Source organism: Emydura macquarii, unplaced genomic scaffold, assembly GCF_026122565.2.
Source record: "Emydura macquarii macquarii isolate MOO-44397 ecotype Brisbane River unplaced genomic scaffold, CSIRO-AGI_Emac_v2 contig_2897, whole genome shotgun sequence".
Classification (NCBI taxonomy): domain Eukaryota; kingdom Metazoa; phylum Chordata; order Testudines; family Chelidae; genus Emydura; species Emydura macquarii.
In genome coordinates this window covers 25,810,150-25,836,631 of record NW_027133034.1, presented here as the reverse complement: position 1 = coordinate 25,836,631, position 26,482 = coordinate 25,810,150, and the positions used below count along the sequence as shown (strand labels likewise).

The following is a 26,482-nucleotide window of genomic DNA, read 5'->3' as shown; positions in this document are numbered from 1 at the left end:
TCAAATTCAAAATTGTCGCGCTTCTTTTCAGAACTCACCATAGACGTGCACAACATTACTGTAAAAGGGCAGCCTGCCTGGAGTGCCCTCCAGTGCCAGCCTCTGGTAGAATAGGCACACTAGCCTTTCAAATGGACCAAGGACTTTAGTCAAGACTCCTCTTGACTCAACAATATCCTCCTTGGGGCAGTTTATGACACAAACATTGTGCACACAGTATTTAACACAAGTCACAGACCTAGACCGTGTCTTGCACCCAGTGTGTATGGTCCATATCCTCTGGTCCATCGTCATAGCACATACCACGCTTTCATGTCTTCCACCATACCTGAGCTCTTCTTTGGTTCACTCCAGTCCTAGCAGGACAGCCATCCCCAGCCTTTCCACTTGACCCTGCTCTTCCCAGTGGGAACACCCACAGTTTCTCTGGTTGGAGTTTATCCTAATCAGAGGTCCATCCCTCACTCCCACTAACCTTCAGCCTTCTCCAGCCTGCTGGCTCCAGCGCGGAGACAACTGTGGGTAAGCCCCTCCGCCGCTCCCTTGCCTGCAGTCCTCTTCTTTGGCTCTCTGACTTGTGGAAGTCCGCCAGCAAATCCCTCTTGCTGCTCTCCTGCCTTCAGCCTTCCTACAGGAGCCAACTACAGCTTCCTTCAGGGACCTCTTGCTGTCTCCTGGCTCTGGCAGCTCTCACCCACTGATCTGTCACTCCCAGGCTATTCTTACCGGCTCCTTTTTCTGACTGGCTGTTAGATTCCCTCAGTCTCCTTCCTTCTAGGGACCTAATTGGAGGTCAACTGGCCAGTCACAGATGTGCTGGCCTCTTCCCTCTGAAAGGGCCAGTGTTAGCCCTGTGAGTTACCTGCAACACTCTCCCACCAGATACTAAGCTGTAGAGTCATCTGCCTTCTTCAATGTTATTGCAAGACATTTTTCTTTCTAACTTATTACCGACCCATTGTAGAGCATTTTGTAATATTTTTATGAATGATGTTTACAGATTTATTCTTTGTATTCACAATAATGGCCCAAATTCAACCTGGTGCCATCCCCATGAAGTCAGTGAAGTTATAGCAGAGATGCATTTGGCTCATGATTTCAGTAGGGCTTTTCACAAAGTTAGACACTGTTCAATATGATACCTAGCACCAAGGTCTTGATCCTGCTCCATTGAAGTCAGTAAGGATAGGATCATGCCCTAAGTCATCAAACACAAAGAACCTGATTTCCAAAGGAGCCAAACACCTACAATGTCATGGGAGGTACAAGTGCTCAACACCACTGAAAATCAAGTTTCATATTTTTGATGTGTTTATTTAATAACCAAGTATCAGCAACCTCACATTGCTTAACATTTTCCTTTTTTAGTGTCCGTTCAGGAAGGAGAACAGTATGTAAAACCAGGGAGAGAAATCTATGGCACAGATGAGATCCCTTAAGAAGAAAGAATGCACCCACTGAGAAATGAGAGAGGAGAAGGTAGAGGAGAAAAGTTGGATGAAACTATGAGGTTGAAGTGACCCAGATTGAAAAAGGTGTTTGTGATGGGGTGTATCAGGCCAGAGGCCTTCCTGGAGACCTCACAGGTCTACCACATCCCACCCCAGGAAAGGGAGCAGTAGAGGTGGGTCCTCCAGGCTGCATAGAGAGGCTGTGGGGGAGCAGCCAATCAGAGCCCAGCAGGCTCATATAAAAGGAGCTGCTGGTGAAAGCTGATTAGTTGCTGGCTGGAGCAGCAAGGATGGTACTCCTAGGTAGGTGCAGGAGTCACAATATGTGACAGAACAGTTGCTGGCTAGAACCACAGGAGCAAGGAAGATCTTCAGCCCTGAGGTAAGGGTGAAGCAGAGGGACTGCATGGGAAGTGGCCCAGGGAATAGCAGCAGCAGCAGCATCTATTACACAAAGCAGCAAGTGGCTGCTATTTTTGGGTACCTTGGTGGGGACCCAGAGTAGTGGGTGGACTTGGGTCTCCACCCTCTCCTCTACCCTGGCCTTCCCCTCACCCCCGGTCAGAGTAGCTTAATCCCTGAGAAGAGGACAAGTGGTGTTTAGAGGCCCAAGTGTGGGGCAGGATTCAGTTTCCATAGAGAAGGCACTGGGGTCACTGCTCTATAAAAGAGCAGGGACAGATTGAAAGCTTGCCCAGATGGGGCTAAAAACTGACCCCAGAGACAGGGCCTAAAGATATTACCAAGGGCACTGTGACAGGCCACGTTGGACATTTTACCCCAGTAGGGCTTGTTTTGTGCATTCAGGCATAGAGGCTATGTGTGGCTTAGTGTAGGACTGAGCCCCTGAAGACCTGCCTGACAAGGTTAACTACTGACAGAGAGCACCGCAATGTAGAGAGAGGGCAGGTGCATACACCCCCAGCCAGTAGGGGAACTCGTGTGAAATGAGTGGCCCCGCCACAGTGTTGCAATCCCCAAAGCCAGCACCCATGAAATAGTTTCTGAGCCAAGAAAAAAAACCTGCTAAGAATATCCTGTGTGGGAGAAAAGCCATGAATTAAAATAGAAAAGTTTGAGAGAATTTCTGGAAACCATTAGAGAGATTCTGTACTTAAGTGAGAACTTGCCCCCATCTAGTAACTGAAGCATGAACATGTTTTATACAGAACAATACAAGTCTGGTTTACTTGTTCATCCAGGCTTTCATACGCTGCTTAGTTCCATGATATCTGACTGCCTTCCTTCTGGAGCACGTGCATGGATGTTTCGGGAAATGGTGTGAAACAGCAATGTTGGGGCCACTAAAGGGACCACTATTCAAAATACCTGTCCCTTATCAAAAGAATCTTCTGAAAACTAAAGGCAAAGACCCCTTCAAGAAGACTGGAATCCAAGCATGTCTGTAATATGGCAGGGGGTTCATGGAGAAGACCAAGGGGTAAATGTGGAGGTAAGATGAGTCCACATTATTGTAAAAGAGCCAGCTTGTTAGTTTTAAAACAACTCAAAAACTGAACTTCTAGCTAAAACAAGGGTGTTCCCTTAGCATGCCATAATAGTAAGTTCAGGTCAGGCATGATTTACATGTCCTGGGACAGGAACCATTTATTATCATTTTGTATTTGAAGTGTGGTGAGATGGATCAGGCACAGCAGAAACCTTTTGAATTTCAGCTTTTGTTCTGAGGTTTGAAACTCCCATTGGGGTTTCTGCAGCTGGGCTGAGTAATTCTGAGATGAATTCATCTTAACAGATCTTTAATAACTCATATTGTACAATGCTACAATCTGTTGCTAGTCTTCTGATAGCTGTAATGCTCATAACACTGAGGGGCCCCCACATTTTGTACACGCACATCTGAAGCAGCTCAGTTTGACTACAATTATCTGGCTGAGACTGAGGGGAAAATATTTGAATTTACTTTTTTTTTTATTGCATTCTTCGGAATGAAAAGAATTTAAATTCAAAGACCTTCTCCCTTTATTTGCCCACCTGAGCATAATATATTATTGGTAGTGCTGCTAAAACCCTACTTAAGGGATGTAATCTTGTGGATAGTTTAGTCTTTCAGCTCTGAGACTAAGAGATTAGAACACCATGAGTGGGAGGAAGGGATCTGGGTCTATTGCAGGTTTGCAGAGAGGAAAATGGAAGCAGGAACCTACTGGAAAGCTGTGGGAAAAGAAGATAACAGTGGCTAAACTGGGAGTTGAGGAGAGGGCGAAGTGAAGGAAATAATCTTTATCCAAACCCATAAACAAACCTGGTTTAGTGGATGGTGAAAATCTAGCTAGGTTTCTAATTTTCCAACTGCTTCTCCCAGTTCTAATCATAGCCCTGAAAAGTTATTTTGTCAAGTTTAAGTAAAACCCAGCACAACTTGTACAGTCTCTTACCCTTGAGAATTGTACTATGCAAATGGCCTGAAGTCAAATGACAATTGAAGGAATAACCTCAGTTATAATAATCCGACCACATTTACCATGTCTCATCTGCAGTCCCACTCTGACTTGTCCTGAAATATCTATAATTTAAAAACAAAACACAAACACACACAAAAATACCACCTCAGTGGTTTTCTCCGGGTTTTAATTTTTTTCTGTGCTTTTCTAACAAACACAATCTTGAAATAAATAAAATAGATGCAGAACACAGTGACACTATGAAATTGTTCTTCAAGGTAAGTTCTAAACTGAAAAGTGACTCAGTAAAAATAACATTAAGAAGGTCCCATATTTATTGTTTCTCAGCAGATTCCAAATCAATCTGGTTTAGTTTACAAATAAATACATAATTTTTCTAACTGCCAGCCCTGCAAACTCAACCTGGGATCTGACAGTCAAGCTTCAGATGACCATTGCTTTGGCCCATCAGTTGACACCATCAATAAAGATTCTGCTGCTGCAAGTTAGTTAACAAGTCTACTGATGTTACGTGAGCCAAAGTAGCATCCAGCTCACTCTACCATAGTAGTATTGGCACTGAAGGATTATTAGGAGTAAAAGATTATTTTAAATCAGAAATGTAAGTGGGTCTGACATTGTGAAGACTGTAACAATAAGCCCCATTTTGTAGAAAGGAGTCTCTGCTTTTGTTTAAATAATGAATTTCAAGTTTCTAACCCTTTTTAATGTGAAGAAAGCCTTCAAAACCTAAACTAGTTTAAACTAATTTCTACAGCTGAAAGGAACAAACAGGAGACTTGGGAAATGACCAAAAGCTCTCTCTCTGACACCCACACTCCCTCTTTATTTGAAATAAAGACAGCTAAATTTGAATGATATTGTAAAGAATCGTTTTGAGGCAAGAGGGTTCGATCCAATGTTCATCAAAGTCCATGGAAAGACTCCCAGGGTAAGAACTACAGAGGTGCTTAGGCACCTAAGTCCCATTTTTAAGTACCACTGCACTCCACAAAACTTTTGCTTGGCTGCTGCCTAGCCCTGTAAGTTTCCAAAGTTAGTCAGCACCTACATTTTTTCAGTAAAAGTTCCCTAGCTGCCTATGTTTCTGTCTCTGAGCATGTGCACTGCTGTCTCACTCTAAGCACCCAAGTGCCTGTCTTTAGCCTCCCACCAGAGCGATTCACAAACCAGGGGAAAGATAGGTGTTTAGTCACCTAAGATGCATGCGGGATCCAAGCTGGTAGGCATGCTCAGAGGCTGCTTAACTCCATGCAAAACGGGGAGTGGTCCTCTATTATAACCTTTAATTCAATGGTTAGGGTACTCACCTTGTATCTGGAAGACTCCTGGTTCAAGTCTCCCCTCGGACTGATGAGGAGATGGAATTTGAACAAGGATCTGCCACCTTATAGGTGAGGGCCATGGCATATTCTGGTGTGGGGCTCCCTCAGTCTCTCCTTTTGAAGTTGTTCTGCTTTAAATAAACATTAATTGAGCCAGAGGAAGTGTTAGAAGCCTAAGCGGTTAGGCCAGTCACCTGAGAGATGGCAGATCCCTGTTCAAAGCTCTTCTCATCAGTTGCAGGGGGGACTTCAACCCAGATGTCTCCCCCAGTAAAAGTGAGTACCCTACCCTCAACGTTACATGGGAGGTCCTCCTCCCCTTCCCACACCGGACTGTTTTGTGTGGAGGTAGGTGGCTTCCGAGCATGCCTGTTGGATCAGGTCCTGCATGCGACTTAGTCGCCAAATGCCTATTTTTGCCTGGTTTGTGAACCGCTAGCAGAGATAGATACCTCCCTGCAGCTCAGACTTAGGGGCTGAGCTCCAAGAGAAAGGTCCTCCGTATCTCCCGTTGGCTAGCTTAAGTAGCTCCCCACCTAGTGTGCTGGCTTTGCGGATCACATTCTAAAGTGCCTATTTCTCCTCATTCATTGTGTAGGAGCCTAGGCACCTAATGCAGCTTTGTGGAGCATAGTGTTGGTCATGTGACTTCTTTCTAGGCTGTTTTCAAATAGTTGAAAGAGAGAATCTGACAGGCTTGAGGAACACACCAATAACCTACTGATTTGCACCCATTGTGGTTTACTGCTATAATCAGAAACACATTATGCTTATTTGTAGCCTAAAAACTCATGATCTGTATGATACATCCTTTCCTCCGAAACATTCTGAAGAAATATTTTGTTAAAAAGATAGCATGAATCAGGGTAAAGATCATAAAGAGTTAGTTTTCCTACACAACATACTTGTTTCTTAAGAATTTCTGAATTCCTTATTGCATGTTTAATTCACTGAATGCAGCTATTTATGATTCAAAACAGAATATCTATTAGTCAATAAATGTCATTAGCCTCACAAACTGTTGTCTTGCAATACCATATCTGTTGTTTTTTTATTCAAAAAGCTTCTAAAATCTAAACCTTGATTTTTAAAAGACCAGATAGACTGAATAAAAATTATATGAATTTTTTTTTTAGTGTGTTTTCATAAATTAAACCAAGTATAAGAATGAGAGCAACATACCAAGGTCCTGCATCATCAGTATTTTAGCAGGGCAATGTACTTTAATACGTTTCAAATATGGATATTTTAAAAATACCAGTTGGAAATGTCCCATACTAAAGTTCATTTATAATTACCTGATTCACTGTTAGAATTTTGATATTTAATTTTCACATCAACATTATAAGTATCCCCTCCCTTGTGAGTTAAAAAATAAAATTGACATTTTAAAATACGATTTTCTGTTGTCAGGATGAGATTAGTTACGTTTGGATGCCAACTTACTGTTTCTTTTATAATTATATGACAAAGAAATGTGATACAGAAAAACAAGCATTGTTATGTAATACGAATACAATGTTATAAAGTTTGTTACCATAAAAATCCAAACAAACAAAATATGTTCTCTATTTTCTTTGTGGGTTCTACCACAGGAAAATTGACCTTACTTTAATTTGCATGTTTTTGCTGTCAGTTTAAAATGTAAAACATCCATCACATTCATCTATCTTGTGTGAGAGTCACAACAGCAGAGAGTGTTGTTTAAACATGTAACATTGCAATGTGGTCCGATTGGAGTTGGATGTTCTGTGTAATGCAGCAGTAAGTAAATATTTTCCAAAAGTAGGTAAAGATTTTAATTTCAAGTGATGTCCACCTCATGCAGAGCACAAGAAGTGGGAAGGACGTGATACTGGCTGTTGACATGTCTCATGGTTTAAATCACATTTTTATTAATAAGGGGAATGGAGATGACAATGCTAGAATATCAATCAAATAGGCAGTTATTCACGATGAAAAACAACCACAGGAAACAAAGCAATGGGGTATTAGGGCAAAATAAAAGTACTACACTAAAGACGAGTTAGGTAATATAAATTAGTGGATTTAAATTTATCTAATTTGCATATACTCTAATCACAAGCTTCTTAAATTTTTAAACAATATCAAATCCATGATTGTCTATGATAGTTTCCACAGTATATGTCACAATGTCTAATTGACAAGCCAGGGAATACAGGTAATGACCATAAATTAATTATAACATATTCTTTAGCATGAAATTGTAAGAGAACATTAGTGCACCTATCCTGCAACTAGATGTGCTCAGATAGATATCTATACCCAAGTACAGCCCCACTAAAGTCCTGTTGAAGTTGAGGGGGCTCCACTTAGGGCTGTAGGCACTCAGTTATGCTCATTACACAGCAGAATTGGGACAGAAGGTTGCAAAGTGAAGTAGTCAAAAGCCAAGAAATGCCAGAGTTAAGGTTGGATACATAACTCTGACTAGTTCATTACAAATGGAATTCCACAGGGCAGTGTCATTAGCCCAGCCATTTCTAATACCATGATAGATGGCCTTCCAAAGGAGATGAGAGAATGAATAGGCTTCACATTGTTTTCCAATGACCTTGCCATATGGACCAACATCAGAAACCTTAGGAATTAATTAGTGTTTGAGCTGAATCCTGGCAATGGCATAGAACAGAAATAAGTAGAGGTAGTGCTCTTACTGGCTATACTATGACAATGATAAAGTATGTCCAAGTAAAGCGTCCTAAAATACGCCAAAGAGTTAAACCAGAGACCTCTTTTAGTCCATTTGCAAATCAGCCTCAAGCATCCACATGTTGCTAGCAAACTATGGCTGAATGTTCTGCCAGGAAGAGGCTTCAGAAAGTGGAGTCTCTAGAGTCTGTATAAAACAAATCTCTGGCCAATTTGATCACAGTTGATATACAGCCATCTTCTGTGGTGAAACAAACAATTTGCCTGATGGTTAAAGGTTCTATAACATTGCTCTGAACTCCCCAGGCAGCCTATCGTGCAAAATGAAACCAGAAATGGTGGGGGGAGAATCCACCTGTGAGCTTTAAAGCTGCTGAAATCATCACTTTCCATTTAATTCACTGCCAATATGTGGATCCAAACTAACACCTCTCAGGCATTGCTTAGTCTGTGTGATTTTTATGAAAACTTTGATAGAAAATCAGTTGTTCTACATTGCAAGACCTTAATTAAGCACATACATGCATTAATTTTAGATGTGGAAGGATTAGATTTTTATAGGTAAATGTCAGTCACCATCAATTTCACTGTACACACAAACCAATGAAAGTATTTCCAGTGATAAACAAAATTTACAGATAGGCAAAGTAAGAAAAATGGTGTTTGAGAATGTTTGATTTAAAAATCTTTTCTTTATATATTTTAACATGAGGTTGAGTATTTGTGTTTTAACGGTTAAAGCTTTAACTGTTAAAACACTGTGTACTGTCACTAAATTGTCTGATCCCCCCCCATATTGACTGACACCCCTCATAATTTCACACAACTGTGAAAATTTAAATTGATGATCTTAAACCATATCCATTGAAGTCTAAAAATATAAAAATGGAATTCTGTCAAGTCTACTTAATTTCTATTGCTTTTTTAAAAAACACTGGACTATTTGGCATATTGCAAAAGATAGAAGCCATCTTGATTTACAAGATAGTGTTTTTAAACATCTGTCCCGTTATCAGAAAAAGAAGTTTGTATTATTTTGGGCTTTTTTGCGCACACTCCCTGCAGCTATACATTAATGATGTTCTGCTGAAGCAGCTGTCCATAGACTAGGTGAGCAATGTGAGCCAAGGCTATGGTAAACATTTCTTGCTCTTGGTTGTTGCAGTTTCAAAATTTCATGTCATCCAAAAAACTTAGCCTGGCTCAAAAACAGATAAAACTAGAGGAGAAAAATTCCTCCTTGGTCTAATGCCATTGAGTAGAGTTATACATCAGGTTTGATTGGTCCAATGTATCCACTGTATGGAATTTTACTTGCTATGCCTGAAGGAGAATTCATGGAATCTAAGTATGTTTTGAATTGAGGTGACAAATACCACCTTCCTGACTCCATTACAGTGGACTTGGCCAGAGATGGCATTAGCCATCTTGGAGCTCTTTACACAGTTAATAGGAGAGATCAGCCCTGAACAAATACTTATTTCTTGTAGTTTAGCTGCAGCCTGCATTTGCTGGGCCAGATTCTAACTGCCTGCTTTCCCTAGTACTTTAGGCCCAGATTTTTAAAGGTGTATTTAGGCATTGCTGCACTCAGTATTGCAACGCCTAAGTCTAATTTTCAAAAGGGATTTAGGCACTTAATGACTAAATGACAAGTGCCTAAATCCCTTTTCCAAAATTAGATTTAGGCATTGCAATACTGAGTGCAGCAATGCTTAAAGTACCTCTTTAAAATTTGGGCTTAAGTGATGTTTGAAAATAATACTTAGACGCTCACGTCACTTAGGGTATGTCTACACAGCAAAGAAAAACCCACGGATGGCCAATGCCAGCTGACTCGGGCTGTTTTGTTGCTGTCTAGACTGCTGGGCCCTTGGACTCTGTGGGGTAGGAGGGCCCAAAGTCCATGCTCCAGCCTGAGTCCAGCGGTCTAAACAGCAATGAAACAGCACCGGAGCCTGGGCACCCCAAGCTCATCGGCTGGCACTGGCCAACTGCAGGTTTTTCTTTTGTCTAAGGATATGTCTACACAGCACTTTTTTGAAAATTTTACCCTGTATCTAGTTAGCCAACATCAACTTAATTTACTTACAGGTAATACCTATTAATAAAAATTGTCTTACAATTTAATTCTTGACCAACCAGTTGCTCATTTCACACGGTCTCAGTCACAACCCCTAAAATATATAACATGTACAACTGAGTTCATTTGATTTATGGTGAATCAAAAGCTTATTTTTATTTCTTAAGGTATTAATTTAATACAACTGCATATATGGTACCTAGTTACTGAAAAACTATTCTAACTTTCAAATTAAATTGTTGGTGCTTTATAGTAAGTATCTACATTCTCTAAAGCCCTTGCTCAAATGCAGTAAAAATCATAATCAAGTTAAACTTTTTTTTATAAAAAAGCTTAAATTCCAGCTGGACTGGATTTTCAATAGTGCATATAGTTCTTGCACTCACACATTATTTTCATCTCAAGTTGTAACAATATGATTTTCAAACCTCCGTTCCAGTTAAGTGTGGTGTGTTTTTAATTCTCACCAAAACTAACTGAAGGAGATATAACTAAGCTATTTGCTGTATGTCCCTCCTTGGAAAGGTGTGAGCTTTCCCAGTTCTGGAAATCAGGTGCTTTTCCAGAATTTTCAAGACCTCCCTGATTCCAGCTGATACAGTCAGATTGACTTTGACTTTGGAACCCACAGTTGATGCAACTGCAGCCTCTTTTATTCCAAGTAAGGCAATCTGATGACATCCTCTCTATCTCACATTCTGGGTTGTTGCGTGCACACGCACACACACACACAATCATTCAGCTATAGTTAATTAAGATGCAATGTATGTGATTTAATTAGGCTGCAACTTTAGTCACTTAACATTTGTGGGAATACCTGATAATAAATTGTACAGTTCAGGTCATCATTCTTTCTTTAATTGTTTCCAGCTCTTTGGGAAGACTGCAATCAGCCCTTCCCCTTCCCAAGCTGGTTCTAGCCCATTACTGGGACCTTGCTGCCCAGGAGCACCCCCAGAAATGTTTCACACGGTATGCACAACTGTGTCCTTCTTACTTGTACTCTCAAACTCGTAGCAGGTTTTGAGGCTGTCGCTGAGAGAGTCCTGCAGGCAGAGTAGAGGGACATGGGCTACTGGAAGTGGGGTGAGCATGGGTAGCAGGAATGAGTAGGAGTCAGCCCCATTACAGAGGTGGAAAGGAACAGCGACGATCCTGATGGGACAGTGGATTCAAACCTGACTGGGTAATGGGATGGCCAGTGCTGCTCCTTCATGTTGCTGCCATGGGGCCAACTCCTGCACCAGGGGTCCCCCTGTAGAAGCCTGCTTGGTCTTGCCCCACCACTGGTATGTAACGTGTATGGCTGAAGTTGCCACTGCTCACCCCTAGTAGGAGGGCTAAGGGGGACTAGACAAGATAAGGGTTTGTATCCCCCTGTACCAGACACATGCCATTTTTCCAGCTTCCTTAGGGGATGCCTCCCCCTAAATCCACTTCTGACGTCTGTTCTTCAGGGAATCCAATCTCCTCCATAATGAGTACGTGCACGGGACATCTGCTGTAAGGCAGCACCAGTGATTAGCTTGGATGCCTTCATCCCCACCCCCAGCCAGGTTCCCCAACTGTTAAACATTCACTCCCTAACATTGGCCAAATATCTATCTGTTCCTGAGTTGGAAAGGAAAACCCCATCTTCGCTGGATAATGCAGGTTCTGAATATTATATACATATTTATCAGGGTAATTACCAGTGCTCCTCATTTCAGATGCTTCACGCATCTTGTGGCCTAGTCAGATCATGGAGGCCTGGTGTTCCCCACAACATCCAGTGTTTCAAACCAATTTACAGTCACCACTGGAAAAAGGTCCTGGCTCTACCCCAGTGATTAAGCCAATCCATTAACAAAATCTAAATAGTGTTTTTTACCCCGGTGTACAAAGAGTGTAAGAGGGGTATCAGCTGGTGCCAGAGCACAAACCTCCTGCCATGCCAGCTCAGATTTGCCTCACCACCAAGGCCCAGCTGTGAACCTCAAGGGGAACTGGCTGCCTGCCTGCAGGCCTAATGGCCATAGATCCAAACACTGACTTCCCTTGCTCCCTGTAGAATGCCCCTCTGCCCATGTTGGCTCAGAGCAGCCTCACAGCTGAAGCCCATGTGAACCTGTGGGCCAAATGTATAATATGCCCACACATCCAGTGACCTGCTCCTGCACCTGTTTGCATGATTCTGAAGAAAATGATGAACTTGAAGAGTTTAGCACATAAACTGCTTTAACAGGGAGCTCCAACCTTGCACACATTACAAAATATTTGTTTTTTATTCAAAATGGCTCTTTCAGAAATGTCCTTCACATTTTATTTTTTAAACAATTCAACAACATTTAAAAAAATGCTTAATCTAAACTAAAACATTACAGTTATTTTCAAGAACAATATTAGAGGAAAATACATTGCTCTGCCAATGTTAAAAACGTTATTTCTACGGTTTCAGTGATAAGGACTATTGTCTCCATGGTTTGGAGCAAAGGCTTGAAATTTGACAGGAAAACTTGCCCTGTTGTCTGAAGTACCATTTCCCAACCCTCTGAAAAGCTGATCACATTTAGCCAAATTATAAATCTCAGAAAAAAAATTGCAGTAGAGACTTGTTAGACTGTGGCTGCTAAATTCTCTGAAGAATTCATCTCCACTGAGCATGCTCCATTCTCTCCCAGGTTTTACATTGCCAACCAGACTGTACATTGGTCATCCCTATAGAGTGAGTGAACATGCTCCCTTCCAGGGCTGCAAGGGCCACACAGGAATTTCAATGTAACTGCTCCTGCTGGCAGTTGCTGTGATGTCAGGCACTAGAACTGAGAGAAAGTCAGGAGGCTGTCCTTCCTATACTCTCAGTGCTTCCCAGATGGATCCTACGTGAGGAGGAGAAAGAAGAAATTGTCTAACTTGAATGCAGGGACTGAGTGTGTGTGCAGGAGAGAGATGTTGGGCTCAATGGAGAAAGTATAGGAGCCTGCGGGAGAGGAGAGGTGTTAGGAGCAGGAACTGGATGTGTTTGACAGGAGCAGGGGGGTGGGAAAGGAGAAAATAGGAACAAAGAGGGGAGTCGGGTAGGATCGGGGGGAGGATGGACAGGAGCAGGAGACAGGGCCAGAAATTGGGAAAGGTAGGGACAGGCAGCAGTTGGGGAGATGCCATGAGCCAAAATACCTAATTTGTTCTTAAATTACACCTAAACAAACTATGTTAAGGAAAGATAAAGGTTGCACAGACAAATACTCAAAAGTTAGGAATGGCAGAATTAAGGCATTGGTATGATTACATAATTAAATTAAATTGTGGTCAGTATACAGCACTGATGTTTTTTGTTAACTAGTGTTTTGATACTGGTGATAGTATCCAAGGGAAGTTATGAATAAATTAAATCAGGACAGAATTTGAAAATGATACAGAATGTAAGACACAGCTGCGGCCAGAATCACTGTTTTTACATTTTTGTGAGACTCTACTAAAAGATGTGGAAGAAATTAATTAGATATTGAGGTGTGAAAAGGTGATCTGATGACCTTATAAAAGCTGTTGTTCCACGAATTAGAAAGTTAGTTATGTGTAGTATCTTCTCTATGTGGAGCTTCCAATCTTCAGTGGTTGGGAGTTTTGGATATTTCCACTTCTTGAGTACTATGTTTTTTGGCTGCTGCTATGAGAATGTAGATCTTATAATGATTTAAGAGAAGAGTCGAGAATATGATCTGTTGAATTTTGAACAAGACCAGCACCAATACAAGGCGCCAAAGGTTCAGTCCAACAATCTTCTTAATATTTTGGCCCTAATCCCACAACGCATTTAAACATATGATTATCTTTAAACATGTCTTTACTGGGATTACCCATGTGAAAAACGTTATACACATTTTTAAATGTCTGCAGGATCAGGCCCTAAAGATTTTTGTTTGGGTTTCTCTAAATAAGCACTATTTTACATAACTTCAGTCCTTTTTTTTTTTTTTCAATGTCAGATTTCAGAATTGGTATCCTTTTCTCAAGCTTTAGAATATCTAGATTTCTCTTGTAACAGTTAATTCCACTTTGAAAGTAATATACTGTAAATTTGTAACTAGTGAATTTTTCATCTGTTCTTCAGTTTGGAGAAGAGAAGAAAAGGCATATTCATTAAAAATTTTTGTTGTTGCTATTTTACTTCTCTGGGAAAACTGGATCTTCAGTAAAATCAGCTACCCAGAGAGAGAATCCCTCTCTTCATAACACTTTATAATACTAATTGCATTACTTATGCAAGTTTGTCATTACATTTATAAACATACCACTTCATGACAATAATTCATAGAGATTTGTGTCCTTCTCCATATTGTTTTTGTTGTACAAAAATGCAGAATCCTATAAAAATTGAAGAATGAACTCTCCTGTGAGTCGTGGCAAATCAATAGAAGTGATGCCAAAAAATACAGCATGAAAATATTTGAATCCTTGAGATCATTGTTATTGCATTGATGTTAATACTGGCTAGTTGTTCTCTGATCTCACAAACAAAAGTTTCCTTTACTGTTTAGCACAGTCTGAGGGGAAACAAGTGTAAAAACAGAAAAACACTGAAATTCTCCGGTGACAGTGGGAGGACAGCTGGAGAACGGAGTGAACTACTAGGAACGACACTGTTTTCTTCAGTCCTGCATTCCTGCAGCATCTGGACAGTACTTTTCAAACAATTACAATAGAGTACATTAGAGACATATGTACCACACAACAGCCTTTTGAAATCAGTTCAGGGTATTATTACTAGCTGTGCTTAATCCAGTGCAATCATAAAAAAAAAAAAGCTGTTGTTTTATCTATGCATCACATTGCACTAATTTTCCTATATACTGGCTTTTATTTATGATTACCTCATCTGATCTTTTTGGCTTGCTGCAAATGTAGCTGCCCAACACACGTACACTTTGCACATTCTGTACTTTAAAAACCAGGCCTAAAGACACTAGATTAATTTTGCTTCTGCACTATAATTGTTTCAAAAGTGAATTCCCATAATTTCCCCTAAAATGGAAGTTGGATTAGCAAATAGCTATTTAGCTTTCCTGACCCAAATTCATCTTTATTTCTGGATCTTAACTCCTTGAGCTCCTTGCACATGACACATCCTTTTGTTTGTATGTTGATTCACAGCTAAGGAATACTGAGAAGTGAATGTATTTGGTGTGGAATACACATTGTAGAAAGTATCAGCTTATCTAAATGCCTTTTGGTGTTCCTGTTTTGAGCTCTCTCTTTTACAGCTGGAGTAGATCTGAGACGTGTTTCCAGAGACTTTGGAAATAAAACATTAAACTCCCAATACTTTTCCTCTCATGTGAACAAAGAGTTTCTTGCTTCCTCTGGTGAATTGCTCTATGATATAATCTTCCCAGGAAAAGTAGTTATACAAAATGTATACAAAATGTAAGTGCAGCCCTGAACCTACTCTCAGTGTCATTGCATGAGAAAGCGTGAGTGGGGACTCTGATGCAGAAGAGACAGAGCATGGGTGTGGAATACACGTTTGCACCCACATCTCAAAGTATGACAGGTACAGTACAGGAAAGTAACTTTTTTTTTTCTTTGAATGGTTGCCGATGTGTATTCCACTCAAGTGACTCAAGCAGTAGTGGAAGGAGGTGGGGCTTAGAGTCTACCTAAAGAACAACTGCAGAACTGCCTTTCCAAAGTTTGCATCTGATCCAGATGTGGTCATAATAGCATAATGTTTGGTAAAAGTATGCACTGAAGACCAGTTAGCAGCCCTGCAAATGTCCAATACAGAAACATCACTGAGGAATGTGTCTTAAAGCCACTTCCTCGAATAAGCTACCAGTCTCTGTGGCGATATTATGTGAGCTACCCCATTTGTTGTCATAATGCAGGAAGTAATCCCTCTAAAAATCATTTTTTGTGGAGACTGCCTGATTTTTCATTTGATCTGCATAAAAGACCAATATTCAAGGTGATGATCAAACTGGTTTAGTCCTCTCCAGACAGATCACCAAGCCTCTCACATCTGATGTATGAAGACACTGTTCATTTGCATTTGTGTCTGGTTTAGGATAGAACACAGGTAAGTTTATTGTTTGGTTAAGGTGAAACTTGAAATAACTTTAGAACATTTTTTGGATGTAGCCTTAGGGCTATTTTCTTTGAAAAAATGCATGGGTTAGGGCCTGCAGTTTACTTACGTTCCTTGCTGATGTTACAGCAATCAGAAAAGCTGTCATTTGGCAAAGGAAGTACAGAGACCAGGTTGCTAGGGGATCAAACAGCTGTTCCATATAGACGGGCAATAGTGTTAAGGTCCTACAATGGAACAGTTTATTTCACAAGTGGAAAGAGATGGACAACACCTTCCAGAAATCTGACTACTATTCAGTTGGGAAAAATTGACTTCCTTTGGATGGGAGGGTGGAATGCTGAGATTACAGCTAAATAGACTCTCAACAGGTTGAGTGAGACCTGAGGATTTCAAGTATAACGGGTAAACCAAAATGACCTGAATGCAGGCAGGTGTTGGCTGAATTCCCAGAGCCATTAACCAAATGGAAACATTTCCACTTGGCCAAATTAGTAGATGGTTTTCTACTACTAAGTAGGACATGCTGGACTACCTCTGAATATTGCCCTTCCTCTTCATCTAACCAATGCAGTATCCATGCTGTGAGGTGTTAGCTGCTCAGTGCTGGAAGCAATATCTGATTGTGGTGCTGCATCAGTAGGTTGGGAAGAAGAGGAAGATGTCTGGGGAGCAGGACAAACAGACTGTGAATACTGGAAAACCAAAACTGTCTTGAGAATTTGAAGGGTGGGAGCCAAACATTGCCTGGATATGTCTGGATCTAGGTAGTGGATCTAGGTTTGTGTGGTGCTGACGTGTGAGGATGGACTAGATTTAGGTACTTTGGGGTGTTTGTGGGAGGGGCTGGACTTGTTCTCTATTTCGGCATTAGATTTTTGAGGAACCAGGGGCTAAAACTTGTCTGGCTGCACCACTATTGTGCTGTAATGGATCAGGAGCCAGATTGTATTGGGGGGTGAAAGGAGCCTATAGATGAGGGTGACCACCAGATAGCAAGTGTGAAAAATCAGGACGGGCCTGGGAGGAAAGGCGGGGTGGGTGCGGTAATAGGAGCCTGGAAAAGAAAAAGCTCTGAGCGGGACTGTCCCTATAAAATCGATCACCCTGCTGTAGCTCGCTTCTCTTGTCGATGACACACGTTGAGAATTTGAGACCCACGATGGGCAGGCTCCACGTGGACCCGCCTCTTACCTTTCCCCCCCCTCCAGAGCAAGGAGGGGGCACGGGAGCCTAGGCCCCTCTCCAGAGGGGCTCCACCTCCCCCCCCCCCGCGCGCCCAGGGTATTTGTTCGCTGTGTGCAGCCCAGCCCAGCTCAGCCCAGCCCCAGCCGCGCTCGCTGCCACGCGCCTGGCTGGCTGAGGAGCGGGGCGCCTGCTGCGATGGGAGCGAAGGCCACCTCCGGCTGCTACCTGGGCAGGAAGCCCGCCGCCCTGCTCGCGCTGCTGCTGGCCGCGCTGCTGCTGGCCCTGGCCGTGCTGGGGGCGCTGTACGGGCGCTGCCGGCAGGAGGTGGAGGAGCTGCGGGCGGCAGCGGCTCCCCCCTCGCCCTCAGCCGGCCCGGAGGAGAAGCAGGAGGCCGGTCCCGGCCCCAGCCCGGGCAGCACGCGCCCGCCGGGGGTCTGGGACAACTCCCGCCTGCCCCGCGCGCTGCTGCCCCTCCACTACCAGCTGCGGCTCTGGCCCCGCGTGAGCCCCGGCCAGCAGGGCCCCCAGGTCTTCTCCGGCCAGGTGAACATCACGCTGCGCTGCGCCCAGGACACGGCCACCGTCCTGCTGCACAGCGCCCAGCTGGAGCTGTGGGGGGCGGCCGTGCGGGGCCCCCTGCTGGAGGGGCCGGGCGGCGGCGGCGGCGGCGGCGGCAGCCTGGAGGTGGCGGAGCTGTGGCTGGAGGAGCGGCGGGAGTACGCGGTGCTGCAGCTGCGGCAGAGCCTGCGGGCCGGCGCCCGCTACGCGCTGCAGCTCAGCTTCCGCGGGCCGCTGAGCGAGGACCTGGTCGGGCTCTTCCTCATCCGCTACAGCGACCAGGGGCAGAGCAGGTGAGCGCGCGGGGCGGGGCCCTGGGTGCCGGGGGGAAGCGGGCGGCGGGGCGGGCTCCGGGGCAGGCAGGGGCCAGGCGCGAGCAGCAGCGGCAAGGTGGCCCGGAGGGGCACTTACCTCCGCCCAACCCCAGAACAGAACAGAACAGGTGCTGCCGCCGGCTAATTCCCGAGCCACTTTCTAAGGTGACTGCCGGGCTTGGGACGCGCTTGTTCCCCTCAAAGGATGGGAGACCAGCTCCTCCTGCCTTCAAGGAAAACCCCACTTTATCTCGGGCCTTATTTTTGTATAGTGCCCATCATACGAGCATCAGATCCAAAGCCTTGTAGGTCAATGGCAAGGTTCCCCTTGGACTTCAGTGGGCTTTGACTAGTACCCCCAGACTGTGGTTTTCAACCTGTGCTCCGCCACCTCCCCGCAGACTATACAGCTAACATTTCCAAAGGGCTCTGCACCTCCATTTGGATTTTTTTAGGGGTCAGCAAATGAAAAAAGGTTGAAAACCACTGCCCCTAAGTGCTTTCTGGTTTTGAGGAGGTGGGGAGGACACACAGCCAGGTGTCTCTCTCCTTTCCTCTTTTCCCAAAAAGAAATTATAAGCTTCTTAGAGATGGAGCCAAAACCAAAACCTCAGATCTGATCACCTCTTGCATTTTTAGGAAAACGAATACAAATTTGCAACCGGACACACATCTAGTTACTATCGTCCTCTAGGTCTGTGCAAGGAAATAGAGAAAGTGTTATCTCTATTTGGTGTCTGATCTCAGCTGAAAAAAAAATTCTCCTTTGCTTATAGCATAAATTCTCTCTTTGTTTGTCTGTTATGTGGAGTTAAACAACAAAAAGCAGCTTTGTGGCTATAGAACACATAAAAGACACTATACAATATAAAGTAGTCTTTTCTGACAAGAGGAATATTCCTCCCCAGTCTCTCCCTTTGGGGTTTTACATAACCACATAGTTATTAAATAATGTGTTAGCAGATCCTCTATGAAAGTAAAAAAGTTACTGCAAAATACACGCATAAGTTGTTCCTTAACCTATCTATGCTTTTTGTTTACCAAGGTCATGAAGCTATTAAACAAGGCCCTGTAGGTTCCCTCTGTTGTGTTGCAATCTCTGGATCTAGTTCTATTGTCTTTATTCTTAAGTATGGTAACACTTATGCAAATAGTTCTATTGGACCTCAGTGAGAGAGTACAACTCAACACCAGGAAGGGTTGCAGGACTGGGCTGTATGTTAGCTGTGTTTTATGGTATGTCTCTACCCCTCCTCCCTCCAATTACATTGTGACTTATGGACAAATAGATTTGGCAATACCTTGTCTGTTAAAGTTAACTGTTGCTGGATTATTGGCACTGGGGTCCTCTCAGAAGAACATTAAATGGTCAACACTGTCGCAATTTGTTATGTAGGAGCACTAGTTGACTTTCCTGTGATATCTGACATTACAAATAAGATCTGCTTGTGGATGGCTTGCAAAAAGATGCTGGAGCCCCTGATTTATGCTACATGAGGAGGCCACTATAGAACCAATTCCCCAAACCAGTTGTGTGGGCACAACCATAGTGTTTGAGCTGTGTTTTGCATTTTTCAGACTCCTGAAATTACAGTCCCCATAAACTACAAGTTTCACACAGACATTAGCATAACAGCTCAGGTAAAGTCAGTGTTCGAATTTTAAAGTGAAGTAGATGGGGAGTTATTCTTCTAGTGTTCATCGATACCTACTCTAGCTCTGCAAAGACAAATCTGAACAGCCCAGATCTTCTGGCCACTTCTATTCTCCCAAGCTGCTTCCCCTGTCCCATCTCCCTCCCTAGTTTCCTGTTACAGCCTGTGCCCTAGTTGCCTCAATGCCTTCCCACTCCATCATCCATGATTCTTGTCATTCGTGCCTCCTCCCCAGGTTCTGAGTTGTGTTGCCAAGATGTCCCTTAGCAGCACTACTGCTAGTCTGAGGGATTTCATAGGTTTGTCAGAGCAGGACCCTCCTCTGGGGAATCACAGGAGGCTCATCCTAGACAGAAGAGCTCAGTAGGGGAGCAACGAGTTCTGCATCTCTGATATCATTAACTTCCTGCTCTCTCCCTGTCCTAGCCCCTATCATTAACAGGTGGTACAGAGAGAGCAGGGAGTGGGGGAGATGCATGTTTTGTGCTGAAGATGACAAACGTGGAACTTGACATTCTGCTTCCAGTCTTGCTCCGCAGCCTTCTTACCATTCTCCAGGTCTCCTTCTCCATGACCTCTCTCATTTGCTAAGCTTGCCAGCACTACTTATAGTCCAGTAGACTTTCTCAGATCTCCTGGAGTGGAGCTCCACTCTGGCAAAATATAAAAAGTTTGTCAGTGGAGCAGCTGCCTCTAAAGGGGCAAGTTACACTGCTTTGTGCTCTGATTGCTTTAAGTCTCCCCTTCCATAAATGTTAATATGAGGGACTAGGACGGCACACACACATCCCATGTATCCTAATCAGATTCAAATGCAAAACCTTAACTGTGACCTCAGATGTTTTCATGTACGTAGGACACATTATGCACTTTACCTGTATATGTCTGTCTGCAGAGAATATATCTCAATTGAGCTAAGATTAGAATTCACACAATGTGAGTGTGATTTTTATTTATTTATTTTTGTGGAATTAGATGCATGCACTGCAGGTGGGTGTTGGAATAGAATGGTACTTAGGTGATGAGTGGAGGAGTCTTTGAATATTTTGTTAGGCAGTATGGATGTTAGTGTTTATTTAACAGCAACTATAAAAGTCAAACCACCCATGACAATACTTTACACTTTAAAAAAAAAATTGCACATGATATATAGACACTATCAACTTAAACTTGGCCCAGAACTTGTTACATGAAAAGAATCATTTTAAGCAAGTTAACTGGCAAAATAGCGCTTATGCTTACATGCTGAATGGACTTTTGTGCTGGCAAATTTCATCCTAAGAATCTTGGAAGAAAAACTCATTAAACAAAAGGGAATTAATTAATTGATTTTTTTCATTGTCCAAACTGAGATGCACAAGGTAAACAAAGCACATCTGTAAATGGGATTTTTAATTTTGTTTTTACCTTTAATAATTTAAGGAGTAGTGAATTGCTCAAGGTCAGTGGAGCTAGGATTAGGGTTAGAATTCTGGAATTCTTGTGTTCCAACTTACTGATTAGTTCACTAGATTAAGTTGTCTATCAGCAGGTTGGATATTATGAGACTGTACCAAACAGATAATATTCATGTAGCTAAAAATAATCAATACGTGCATGCATGTACACACACAATAATTTTTTTTAAAAACCTTAATTAATTTTTATTGAAACGAAAAGGGGCCAAGTGACTTTCATATAACCTAACTCCACTGATGATCAAATCTGGAGAATTTAACTTCCAATGACTGCTTTTTTCCTTGTTTTTTGTTGAGGGAAAGGAGAGAAGTTGGTTGGCCTGAAAGAGGAACAGTAGGAGCTTTTATTCTGACAAATGTCTTTTTTTTAATCTTCATCCCTTCTTTCATGAATCTCTTTATACAATGATATTTGTCTAATTATGGAGTTTGAGTTAAGGAAAGCTAGAACATATTGCTTAATTTCCTTGGAAAGCCCCTTTTAGTTTTATACAAGTAGCCATAGAATATTACACCACTAAGTATATATGTGAATACCATGTATATGTATTCTTAGTACTCATTTAGGTCTGCCATAAGTGCAAGAGAATGGATTAGATGACCTCACGAGGTCCCATCCAGTCCTATAAGTCTATGATTTATATTCTGTTCTTTTTGTTTCAATTTCCTTTTATGGTACAACCTGCCTAAATAGCCTAGTAAAGTGGAAAAAAGATTTATATGAATTGTTCCATTTTATCCTTAACTTACCATGGTTACTACAGAGTATGTAAGATTGCAGTTTGGTTAAAAGATTTCAGTTATGTCCAGACAGTAGATTGAATCAAAGGAAGTCTATGGGTTGCAGATTTAACATATTGCTTTGTTTATCTGCTCTTGTCTGTATTCTTGATGTTAAGTCAATTTTGCATATCTTTTCCCTTATTTAAAAAGACTTTTCTGAAACTTGAGCTATCCAACGCTATTTTGTAACTTTTCCTTCTTTCAGAGTGAAGTCTTCAACCTTACCATAGTAGCAGTTTCCTAGCTCTGAGTCTCTTGCAGTTTGTGCTGCAGAAACTCATCCTTCTGCAGCATGTATGTTTTTTTGGGACATCATTTGTAAGGCTAATAAGATATTTTTATTATTTTAAAAGACTAATTCTAGTGAAGGATTGGATATCTCAGGCACTATGTAATAGGGAACCTTTTATCTCTAGGTCTTTAGTTTAAATCTAGCTCAGCTTGTTAGTCATTTCGGTAAAGCCACTAAACAACTTGCAGAAGATAATGGTTTTCTATCACTTTGTGCTTGCAGTTTCTCCTGCTCACGTGTCCAGATAGCTGTTGGCAGCTTAACAGAGAGGCGAAAAGCTTAACTGGCATTTAGAATGAACTTTTCTCTCACTTTGTCACCCCTCCAAATCAGAGTTGAAGCACAACATTGATGAACTGGTATGAGGAAACTGTGTCTATTTGTTTTATAACACGTGTGTAGCGAGAGTTCTCTAGTCCTCTCACAAGCATTACACTCAGCAATAAAAAAGCAATATGAATAACAACACGTGGTTGTCAATAATGGCAGGTGATCTAAGTTACACACTTAATCATGTCTTGAAGTAGGGTCAGGGGGAATGAAAAATGAAGGCTCTATTTGTAGCCCCCAAGGAGTACTTTTCTGTAGTGCTAACATCACCAAAGGGAGTAAAAACTGAGTCTGGCTCCACTTCCAGCTGCTTGGCATTGGTCAGACAATACAAAGTCACCGGCAAGTTATCCTTATGGGGGTCAGACTGGGGAATCCACGAGTGGCATATAGCTAAGAGAGTCATTGCCGGGATCAGGGGAGGAGAAAGGTGTTTTAAAGATACTCTCATCTTCCTTCTTCCTACTTCAGTTGTACTGAATTAAGTCCGTGGAGTTTGGGAGGCATGTTTCACCAGTCTACATGCAGAACTGTCGTTGCTGTGAATGGAGTGTTGTGTGCCCAGATCAAGAATAGTTTATGGTCCTGTGGAATTTGTACTAAAGTAGCTGCTTAATTGCAACAGAAATCTTAGGATTTTGAGTTCTATCTTAATCAATGGAAATTTGCTTAGTGCCCATTCTGTACACAATACAACCTTGCCCTCTGATAGGTAATGTGGAGTCTTCGAGAAATCTATTACAAGTTTTAGATGAACACTGGTAGGTGTTAATGGGCAATCCATTATCTGGTCTGGTTTTTCTAAATTGCCTATATTCTGTCAGTTGCTCAGGACTAGAAACAGGACCAATATGGATTACTAAGGATGATCCCCTAGCAGTTACATACTAAGGCCTGCCCACCCTAAAACTAAGATGGTTTACCTTAAGCTATCTTCAGTATTCAATCCCCATACATGGTTCAAAGGAGTTTTATGTGGTAAGTTTTTTTTAAAATTTGTAGTTGTGTGTAAGTGTTAACCATTTCATAAATGTTACTTTCCTAAACAATTGGCACATGGGGAGAAGGTAGAGACTGTTGTGGTATTACCAGCATCATAATAATATTATTATGTTCTAGCAAGAAGGCTGTTAATAGGAGTTATTGCGGTAATGCCAGTTTATAGCTCTATAAACATGAAGTCTTTCACACATCATAAAGATTTCTAGTGTTTTTTAACTTAATTCATTTCATACCAGGTAAAATACAACTTGGGATAGCTGAAATAATCATGCCTTATTCTTAAAGAGCCCGTTGAGGGCCAGGCTGCCCTTATTTGGGAATACTCTAATTTTGATTTTTTTGGTAGCCTCAGGCACTGTTATACATTTCTTAAAATAGTTTATAAAAAGGTTCATTTCTATAAATTTCTTAGTGCAAAACAGGAATAGTGAGGGGAATTAATTTGTCTGCTTATTCAATGCTGGACCTTAAGAAAATAAAATTCCATTTGGACTGACGTGTCACATGTGGTAGATTTGCAATGTGTTGCAATGTGGAATAAAGTTTACTAGCAATTCAGTCACATTAGTATCTTTTAAAAATAAGCAAACAAACAATGACTCATGGCACTGCCTGACCTGAATTACTAGGAGTGAAACACCCACTGTTTATGTAAATTACATGAAACATTTTCATTTTACTTTTATTTTCTTGTTATGTGGAAATCTGCTGGAAAAACAACATTTCATTCTTCTTGTAATAATGCAGGGGTGGCCAACCAGTCGGTGGCAAAGAGCCAGAAAATAGCTATTGATAATGCTAAGACCCACATTTTCCTTACCCTCCGGGACAATTCGGGCTGATCCCTCATTTTCATTTTCCGCAGCAGCTTGTCAATTTCACTTCTCAATTCACAAGCTACCCTCCTCTCTTACCCTCCACCCACAATACAATTGGCAATACTGGGTCCATTTCAAGGGCTGGTTGCCAATTTCACTTTCCCCTCCCCTGCTGCTTGTCAATTTCTCCTCAGCCCTGCTTGTCAATTTCAATTTACTCTCTTCCCCTGCTTGTCAATTTCTCAGCAAAGAGCTGCTTGTCAGGGAGGGTAAGGAAAATGTGGCTCTTAGCATTATCAATAGCTGTTTTTTGGCTCTTCGTGTCTGACTGGTTGGCCACCCGGTCCTATGCCATTGCAACTCCTGTGGAATTCATAAAGATGAAAGCTCCTCTCTCACTCTGTGGAAACTCTACTGGAGTTCTTAAAGGCTGTACAGCATCTTTGATTTACACTGATATCCCCAGCAAGTCAGACTGCCTAAGAGGCCACCATCTGAACTTTGCTTTCTCTCTAGAGGCTATGAGCAGTGTGTTACTTGCAGTTATAAGTTTCCACAGTGCTCTTTTTATGCAAGCACTTTTATTCTAAAGTGAAAAGATTACAGGGAAAACAATAAAAGATCCTAGAAGTGTGCAAAATGCTTACCAGAGATCACCCCCAATCCCACCCACAAACTCTGGTCTGTCCTTCAAACCCACAACTGGGATTGCCCTGTGGTCACAAGTTCATGACAGTCTCAGATTCAGAACCAGAACTCTGGCTGGGCAGTTGTGCTGTTTCTTTATACAGGCCCTTGATCTCCTGCTTCTGAGAAGAAGAAATCAGCAGCCAATGACCCCTTCCTCAGGCTCAGTTTTTGCATAACTGGAGATAGGGAATTTGCATTAACTTCTCCCTGAGTATTGTTCAGGAGCTCTACTTCACACACGTTGTCCCAAAAGTCTATTCTTGTCTGGCATATTTTCAGTGTAGTCCTTTGACCTATCAAACCCTCACATCACATCTCCTCTAAAGAGATTGCATACAATCCCAACTCACAATAATACGTACATTTAATACAATAAAGATTTTCAAGGATATTGCAGGAAATTGCTCTCTCTCGCATCTCTCCTCTGCCCACCACCAAAAAAGTGGGTGTAACTAGGGTGCTTGACCGGCATCTTAAGGGAACCAGTTTTCTTATTTCCTGAACAGATCATCAGCAACCAAATTTGCATTCCCTTTAACATGAATCATTTCCATATCTTAATCTTGGAGCACTAAGCTTCATTTTAGCAATTCGGTGTTTGTCCCTTTCATTTGATGTAGCCAAGTGGGTGGGGACTGGTCACTATATACAGTGAAGTGTCATCCAAAAGAGTAGGGCTATAATTTACTGAGGACCCACACTATAACCAAATATTCTTTTTCCATTGTTGCATAGTTTTTTTCCCCTCCAGGAGGCAATTTCTTGCTCACACACACTATGAGGGAGCCTCTCCCCTTTCCATCAGCTTGCAACAGCACAGCCCTGAGCCCTGTGTCAGAGGCATCTGTGAATATCACGAAAGTCTTTTCAAAGTCTGAGTTTACCAGAACTGGGTTTGGACATATGACTTCTTTCTGTTCACAGAAGTTGCACTGATTCTGGCCATCCCAGTAAAGAATTGTACCTGATTTTTGTGTCTGGGGCGTGGGGCAATTCTTAATAACTTCCACTTTTGCAGACTCTGGTTTTATGCAGCCCCTCTTCACTCTATTGCCAAGATAGCCCACTTCTGCCATCCCCACCTCGTATTTTTCCATCTTTACAGTCAGGCCTATCTTCTGAATGCTGCAAAGCACCTGCCTTATATGGGTCACGTGATCTTCCCAAGTTTGACAGAAAATACAAATGGTATCTACATGCGCTGGGGCAAAATTATGACATTTTGTACAATGTCAAACTACTCTATGCTCAGGATTTGGCACTGACAGCACGTATGCAATGCCTCTAACCCTAGAATGAGCACCATAACTTGGTTCCCTGTACCCATATGTCAGAGCACATGTGGTGTGGTCATGCCAGACTTTCTGTTTCTT

General features: G+C 42.2%; 1 protein-coding gene across 1 annotated transcript in view; it reads left to right on the top strand.

Moving 5' to 3' along the window:
* Window positions 1-17,405: 17,405 nt before the first annotated feature.
* Window positions 17,406-26,482, top strand: part of LVRN (laeverin) — a 53,781-nt gene continuing 44,704 nt past the window's right edge. Inside the window, exon 1 of the mRNA XM_067568538.1 lies at window positions 17,406-18,061. Within this exon, the coding sequence (XP_067424639.1) occupies window positions 17,406-18,061 (656 nt within the window). The remainder of the gene's footprint in view (window positions 18,062-26,482) is intronic.